Here is an 8,689-nt window from a genome sequence, read left to right as displayed (position 1 = left end):
ATGAATGAAATATGCAAAAATATGCAAACAAGAAATGTCAAGAGATCAGCATCGTCCAGGGTCAGACATTCACTGAAGCTGCGCGGCTGAGACAAGGAGTCTGCAGGAGCGAGCTTTATCACAGGAGCGCCAGACTCATTTTATGTAAACAAGCATCAGTGTCCAAAGAATACGGATAGAGCAGACAACACAAATTGGCTTAGGCTTTTGACTGAGACTGGCTCACCTGATAAGAGTCACGTTGAAGAAACAAGATGGATTTTTGTCAGCGTGCGCACAGAAAAAGTGTGATTTCAGTTGGATGAATCAGGATATCAGAGGAAAGCTCTCTCCCACAATTGTTCTTTCTGAACTGAGGTGTTCTTTGCCTGCTGTTTGACATATTTTTGCACAACAGCTTTCATTATTCCATCATTTCTGCTGCCAGATCTCTCTATAAGACAAATTAGGGGAGTTTGAGTTCAGAAACTGTGCAATTATATTTAATTCACACTGAGGATGATCAGCAAATATTTTGAACACCAAATGATTACTTTTAATACAAAGGGTGCAGAATTGCTATTATTTCAATTTGCTGATTTCAAAAACAACCAGAGGCAAAGGTCTCTGATCCATCAAAGAGAAAACTTCAAGTCTTGTCTCTTTCTTAATGAATCTGAGGATGAAAAAAAAATACAACAGATTGCTTGAAGCCACTGGAGTAAATAAATGTGGTTTTTTTTTTCTGTGCCATCATGTCACATCAATCTTTTATGAACCGCCTGCGTTACTTGTTTGTTCCAAGACCAAATTGTTACTGAAGCATCAAAAGAAGCTTCGACAGTATTCATGAAATATTTTGCATTTGCCTCGGGCTGCTAATTGTCTGTCAATTTACCACAGCAGGATGTCTAATCAATCCTTTCAATTTGAGGCTTGCCTCAGAGAGGCGCTTGATCATTCCGTAGTAATTACAGCCCAAAGAGAGACCTGAGCAACCTGATTCAATATTCTAGCCCACACATCATTTAGTGCGTTTTATGTGTACACATTTTGTACGCTCTGAGAATAGTCGCAAATATTATTCCCGATGGTCATTTTGGTCCCAGCCATTAAAAAGGCTTTTCTTCTTTTCCTTCAAATACCTCAACATCAGCAGAAATCATTTTTTAACCTAAAATGTTAATGTTAAAAAGTCTTGTTAAACTCATCAGGTTACCCGTATTGTATTGTACATATAATCAAGATAACCGGTCATTGAATCTGCATGTGGGAATAAACAAACAATGATAAATTACAGCTACACTCTTGTTTAGATTGAACCATGAACTTTTCACCAGCTACCTTTTTATTTATCTATTTATTTATTTATTTATTTATTTATTTATTGACAGCACAAACTGAACATAACACTACATCTCAATGCTTCTTTGTAATTGTTGCAAAAGTTTTCTCCTTTTTTTTTTTCTTTTATCCAATTTGAGTAAATAATAATGTAGGCATGAGTCATGTTTGGTGGGATCAAGTGACTTGCAGAAATAAACACAAGTAGATGTGCGTCGACAAAACTAATTTTTTCTCCGCTGTCGATATTGTCTGGTTTTAAATTGCAAACAACTTAGACTAGAAACGAGATTAAAGGAAAATTGACTCAAAATTGTATGACTAAGTTTGACGAACAATATCTGGGATGACTAGCCTTAAATATTTTAGCCAGATTGGTGACATGCTTTACATAATGGACAGACAGATGGATGAATGAACGGATGGAATGAATCATAATACTGCGAAAGTAACAGAATACATGTTGCAATGTATCTCAATTGCAAATGAAATAGCCAGACACAGAGGCAAAATTATTTTCAGAGGCCATATCCACCGTTAACTACACAGGAGAAAGAATAGACATAATGATGTGTGAATAATGATGTTCTCTGTTGAAAAGAATACACAACATCTAGGAAGGTAAATAACACTTCTCAGGTTGTAGAAATACTTTCCCAACTTAGCCTAAATATGTGGCCCTTACCAAGAGGTGCAAACAAAATAATAAGACTGAACTGAAGAGGCCACATTTGACCCAGCCTCGCAAAATCAGCGGGCAACCAGAATCAGTCTTTGTCAGAATGGCAGAATTAAACATCTAGAGAAAGCCTGTGGCTCAGGATCCATACAACATAACTACAATGTTAGAACCCTTGGAGGCAATGCCATTGCACAGCCACACATGGCTTTTAATGGCACTGTGTCACTACTATTTATGGATGTGACAGGAAGCAGTCAGATGAATTCGGAAGTCATTTAGAGGAACGTCACCTCAGATTCTGTCAAATTCACTAAAGATTATTGGGCTGTGCTTCTTGATACAGATAACCCAAAGGGCATAGGACGTCTTCTTGAAGGAAAGGAGTAAAACATTTTTCAGAGACTGAGTCAATCAATTCAACTGAGGCCATTCAGGTTCACTTTTTGAAGGCTGAAGGAATAAAAATACCCACAAAGCAACTAAAGGTCAAGCAAAATCTTGTTTTAAATAAAACCTTTATACCAAATAATAAAAAAAACATATTGACTTTGAAAACTATATACTGCTATAAACTATGTGAATATCTTGCCCATGACTAGAAAACCACTCTTTCTTCCAGCCAAACTTTTTCAAGCACTTTTATTAATATGCAAACAAACCTTGCAAAGATATTCTGATCTCCTAAAGTTGTTCACATGTTGTCACATTACATCCTCAATCCTCAACGGATTTTATTGTGTGACAGGACAAACCAAAAGCAGCACACATTGAACTTGAAGGATACATTTTATGGTTTATGAAATGAAAACGTGGAAAAAAATGTGGCATACAATTGTACTCTTTGTAGTCTGTTGTTGTTTGTCTCCAGTTCTTCACAGCTAGGAACTGAGGGATTATCGTTTGAACAGCAGTTTTAAAGTCAGAAACTTGTTTTTGTTGGATTAGGGTCTGGGCTTTGACTGGATCACTTTAATAGATAAGTAGACTTTAATCTAAACCATTCTATTGTCACCATGGCTGAATGTGTTGTTGGAGAGCTGGAGGGTGAACCTTGTTTGCAGCCTCTCACAGTTTTTTTCAAGGATTACTCTTTTTAGCTTTGTCCATATTTCCATCAACATTGGCCAGTTTCTCAGTCCTTGCAAAAGAAAAGCATCCCCACAGCATATTCCTGCCCCTACTACCTACCGCAGAGAAGATTGTGTGTTCATGCTATTTGAGCCTTATACAAATACAGTGGAAAGTTACATTTGGTTTCATCAGATCCGAGGACCTTCTCCAACATGCTTGCCGTGTCTCCTATTAGATTTGAGGCAAATTGCAAACAGGCCATATTAGGACTTTCCTTCAACAATCTCTTTCTTCTTGCCACTTGTTCATTAAAGTCCGATTTGTGGAGTGCAAAACTATTAGTTATCTTGGTCACTTATTTTCCCAACTGTTCTTTGGATCTCATAAGGTCTTGGCAGCTTCTTTTACAAGTGCTCACCTTGCCTGGCCTGTTAGTTTAGTCGGACCCTCATATCTTGGTAGGTTTGCAGTTCTTCCCTAATATTAACTTCTACACAACTTTGTCTTTGACCTGTTTATTGTGTTTCTTCCTCATCATTGTGCTGTTTGTTCACTGATGTTCTCCAATGAACCTCAACTGCTTTGAAATCAGAGCTGTATTTTTACTAAGCTTAAATCACACTCCGATTTACCCTATTAACCAAATTGTTATGTCTTACAATGGTCTGCACTGCAGTTTAGTTAGGGGTATCGGATTAAAGTGGAATGAAAACAAAGACGTGGGAAATTTGTCGGCTGCTATTTGTAAAAATCCTAAAAACCATAAAATAATGTTGTCTACTCTGACAGTTTAGCTTGACAACTTAGAAACTAAATAACAAAATTGGATCAACTTAATTCAAGTACTTGTTACCAATTGAAGCAATTTAAGTTGGAGCTGCATTCTCTTTCTAGAGTGTAGGAGTACAGATACTTTTGCTACTTTTTTGTTTGGTAAGTAAATATGTGATTGGCCCGAAAATGGTTGGCAGTATATATTATAGAAAACACATAGTAAGGTTAAGTATCTGTCTTGATCCACAAGTAACCAAAAGAAATCCATAAGTTTTCTATGACCCCAAAACAATCGAATCGATTTTTATTTTCGGTCTCTCTCTCTCACACACACACTTACACACACGCAATGCTGTTGACTTAATCGACAAGTCAAATCTTCAACTCTCCTCTAGTCATGTGGTGAAAGGCTTCCCAGTGCGTGCGTCAAAGCGTTACAGATAGCATTATGACCGCAATCACCGTGAATCTCCTGCTTGATGCAAAAGTGGGCTATCTGTTTACAACAAAACGTCTCTCCTCGCAGAGAGGTGAGTCTTTTCTGCACCTCCTCTGCGTCGCTCCTGTGCGTCCTTTAACATCCCCGCGCCCTCCAGCTGGAGACAGTCGCGGCGCGCACACGCCAGCAGCGCATCGGAGCATCGGCGTGTCCTTTTCGGCTTGAGCTCTTTGCGCAACTCATTATGGGATTGTCAAGAAAAAGATCTAAACTACTGACAGTTAAACCTTCGCGAAACCAGTGAAACAGGTCTGGGGAATATCTAAATGTGAAGATTAGACACAAGCTCTGAAGAAGTGGCGCACATATTCTGACTGGTGCGATCAAATGCTACAGGTAAGAGAGTTTTTTTTTTTCTTTTTACGCACATTCTAACAGGTGAATTAAGATCACATTCACACGCTAATGTTTTTTTTTTTTTTTTTTAAAGAAACGTTACAGCTGCACGCAGAAATATTTTACTTAATTATTACTAAGTCAAATCTATATAAATAATCACATTTAAAATAACCTTTATATGTATTTGCACACGTGTGTTCATTTCGTACAAGCCAAACAATATTGCCGACTGCTGTGTGCAGAGTTTCTCAACATCGTTAATGAGTGACATGACCTCGTTCGTTTTACCTTGCTTTCAGTCACATTGCATGTCACCTGGACATAATTTCTTTGACAAAATAGATTGCACTTGTATAGTCAAAGACAGAGCAGTATAATGCTAATATTCTCACAAAAGGGAGAATGTGCAAGGAGAGAGAAAGTACATCTTGGTGAGGTATCATCACAATTTCTTTCGACAGCACCAAGCAATATTTTCTCCCAACTCTGAAGATGATCATGCTGCACATTACTGCAAAGATACCCTTCTGCACTTTTTTAATCCTTCGTTGTTTCTCGTTGCGTCACATGAGATGTTAGAATTGTTCCACAGATGTGCTTTTGATGAATTTATGTTTATTTTTATTATCTTCCATTTATTGCTGTGCTGTAAGTTATATTATCCTGTGTACTAAGAACAATATATATATTCTTTTCAAATGTATTTAAGCCTGCCTGACTCTGGAAATGGACATTGAGCTGTCACCGAGGTCAAACATGTGTTTCACCATTAGGATGCGTGTTCACCTAATATTGTCCACAGTCCACTTTGTCCTCCTGCTACGCAGAGAAGGAAAAAAAAAAAGAAACGGGCTCAATAAAACCACCATGTTATTGCCACTGAACTAAGTTGTCACATTTTGTTTGCCTCTTATGTACTGGCAGTGAGAAGCACTTCAATCTGACTATTTCAAGGCAGTCTGGCAGTGCTCTGATTCTCTCCTTTCAATTACTTAGGTTGGCATTCATTTACATCTATGCCCAGGCCTTAATAAATTGAAAACACAAGATCTGAGGGGAAATTTAGAGTAACTTGTCACATCTGATCATTTGTCATTTCCTCCTGGGGAGCTTGCCATGGCTTTCTGTGTGGAATTATTTCCCTCGATGGTTGAGGGACTTCACCGAATAAGCAAAGTGGTCTGGCCTGTGTAAGTTCTCAAGGCAGACTGTCAAGATATAAAACCAATAAATTCTCTCCAGGAAGGGCTGTCCTTATGCAGAAAAGTAAACATTCTACAACAACCTGTAGTGTTAAACTCATAGGACTGTACTGTACCATGTCATTTGATAGTAATTCATAACATTCAGGTCAACTAGGCCAACACAGCACATTTCAGCGAGTGATCTTGGTGCAGAAAGGCAGAGGGATTGCTTTTAATATTGGATGAGTATCATAGCATGATAATATCAAAATCAATTGTTTGTTCTGTGCGTGCAGGTGGGATGCCGTAATCAGCTTTAGAGAGGGAGAGATCATGGAGCCCTGGTCATTCCCATCATCCCCTCTGAACCTATCCGAGCACCTCATGTATGACAGCTTCATGCAGGGGAATGAGTCCAGTATCAACGGGAGCTACACAGACCACAGCTTCAACCAAACCAGCACCGTGGTCATCACTTGTTTGTACTTTCTAGTTTGCGCTGTGGGTCTTTGTGGGAATGCCCTGGTCATCTACGTTATCCTGCGCTATGCCAAAATGAAGACAGTCACCAACATCTACATCCTTAATCTGGCAGTGGCAGATGTGCTCTTTATGCTTGGGCTGCCATTCATTGCTATTCAATTAGCCTTGGTCCACTGGCCCTTCGGGCCTGTGCTCTGCAGGGTTGTTATGACTGTGGACTCTCTGAACCAGTTCACTTCTATCTTCTGCCTAATGGTAATGAGCATTGACCGCTACTTGGCAGTGGTGCATCCTATAAAGTCCACAAAGTGGCGGAAACCACGCATTGCCAAGATGATCAATTTAGCCGTGTGGGGGGTGTCGCTGGTGGTCAATCTGCCCATTGTTATCTACAGCGGTGTGATTACGAAGCACAACGGCTGCTTCTGCACCATTGTCTGGCCAGAACCTCAGGAGACCTACTACACAGTCTTCATGTTCTACACCTTCATTCTGGGCTTCTTCTTTCCCCTCATGGTCATCTGCCTCTGCTACCTGCTCATCATCTTCAAGGTGAAGTCTTCAGGCATCCGAGTAGGCTCCTCCAAAAGGAAGCGATCAGAACGGAAGGTCACCCGGATGGTCTCCATTGTTGTGGCTGTGTTTGTTTTCTGCTGGCTGCCTTTCTATGTTTTCAACGTGACCTCAGTGACGGGCAGCATCAGCACTACCCCCATCCTGAGGAGCACATTTGCCTTTGTGGTGGTTCTAGGATACGCCAACAGCTGTGCCAATCCCATCCTCTATGCCTTCCTGTCAGAGAACTTCAAGAAGAGTTTCCAGAATGTTCTGTGCCTTAAGAAGGTAGGAGGGCTGGATGAGGTTGACCGCAGTGACAGTCGGCAGGACAAATCTCGTATGATGAATGACCCTACAGAGACCCAGAGTACTTTGCTCAATGGTGACCTGCAGACCAGTATCTAAGAGGAAGTTTTACCAACCTCGTTTCTCCACAAATGTCCTAATTATTAGGTATCATTGAACTGATAAAGACAAGACACCAGATCAGACTGCTATTCTCTTGTTTTGGTTGTGTTTTTCAGCATAATAGAAGACATTATATATATATATATATATATATATATATATATATATATATATATATATATATATATATATATATATATATATATATATATATATATATATATATATATATATATGTATATATATCACAGGTTCATTCAAATCTCCTCAGGAGGCTGTAAGTGAAATGTGATTGTCACCTCTAAGTACTCCATATAGTGAACCTGTGGGAACATAACAGGCAGCGACACCCACTTGCAAATGGTCCCCTCGGTGACATGGATTTTCCCTGGAGACTCAGGATTATATATGTTGTTTACAACAGAGGACCTGAGTCAAGTTTCCAAGCAATGTTTTAAACAGCACAGGGCTGTAAAGGAGCATGCAGTTGTTTGAGCTGCTGGTTATCATTTTCTGGGAAGTAAATACTTCTGTAAATAATTGTGCATCTAACGGACACAATGATTGTGTAAAAACACAGACTCCGTGACAAACATTTGTCATGCAGCTCTCATTTAGAAACGTATCAGTGTTCAGATATAAAGTATCCTGTAGCAGAATGTAATGAGTTTTGATCCTCTAGTGTTTGTTTTTATTCTTTTGAAATATAGATATTTTCTATTTGTGAGAGTAGTTCACTTGTGATACAGACCAATTTAAATGTACATTTGGTTCCATGCATTATTGAGGCAATAGCCCAATATACTGCAGCTCTGGCAGCATACAGCACAGTGTTAAACGAGGAAATGTTTCTTGCTGGTGTTTATTACACTAAAATTCTGTGGGACTGTTTTGCATCACTGCTTATGTATAAATAAATGTAGGCTATCACAGTTCAGTTTGATCAAGTTACCTCTTTTTCAGAAATTTTGGATTATGTGACTCTAAATTATTCAGTATGAATCCTTGGTCGATTTGTATGTTTGTGTTATGTCTTTGCATGAAACCTGTCCAAATAATATTTCATGAATGATGATTGTACTTGTCTTTGCTGCGCACCCATCTGTCAGGGGCTGCTTGAGCTCCAGAGATTGCTGTGCTCGGTTTTTATGCGTTTTCTGCTAAGTTAAAAGAAAAAAAAAATCCTCAAGGTTGTGAAATGCTGTGACTCACCCAAGAAAAAAACCCAGACATAATTTAACTTTTTTTGTGCCATTTGAGAGGATGCAACCACTATCACCCCTCTGTGGCACTGAGTGAGTGAGTGATGTGAATTTGTGAAGGGCTAGAACACTTATCCTCAAGAGGTTGTAGTGTTCCTTTATCACC

The 8,689-nt window shown here is 39.2% G+C and overlaps 1 protein-coding gene across 1 annotated transcript; it reads left to right on the top strand.

Moving 5' to 3' along the window:
• The first annotated feature begins 4,258 nt into the window (after positions 1-4,258).
• Positions 4,259-7,471, top strand: LOC105936203 (somatostatin receptor type 2). Its single transcript, XM_012876914.3, has 2 exons — positions 4,259-4,685; positions 6,169-7,471. The coding sequence occupies exon 2, from the start codon at positions 6,206-6,208 to the stop codon at positions 7,316-7,318; it is 1,113 nt and encodes a 370-aa protein (XP_012732368.2). The 5' UTR covers positions 4,259-4,685; positions 6,169-6,205; the 3' UTR covers positions 7,319-7,471.
• Positions 7,472-8,689: the final 1,218 nt, after the last annotated feature.

Source organism: Fundulus heteroclitus, chromosome 16 (genome assembly GCF_011125445.2).
Source record: "Fundulus heteroclitus isolate FHET01 chromosome 16, MU-UCD_Fhet_4.1, whole genome shotgun sequence".
Classification (NCBI taxonomy): domain Eukaryota; kingdom Metazoa; phylum Chordata; class Actinopteri; order Cyprinodontiformes; family Fundulidae; genus Fundulus; species Fundulus heteroclitus.
The sequence above is the reverse complement of the archived record's forward strand: the minus strand, read 5'-3'. Positions and strand labels throughout refer to the sequence as shown.

What these genes read in the sequence shown, in the direction of transcription:
- LOC105936203 (XM_012876914.3), top strand. Translation starts at nt 6,206, where the DNA reads ATGGAGCCCTGGTCATTCCCATCATCCCCTCTGAACCTATCCGAGCAC.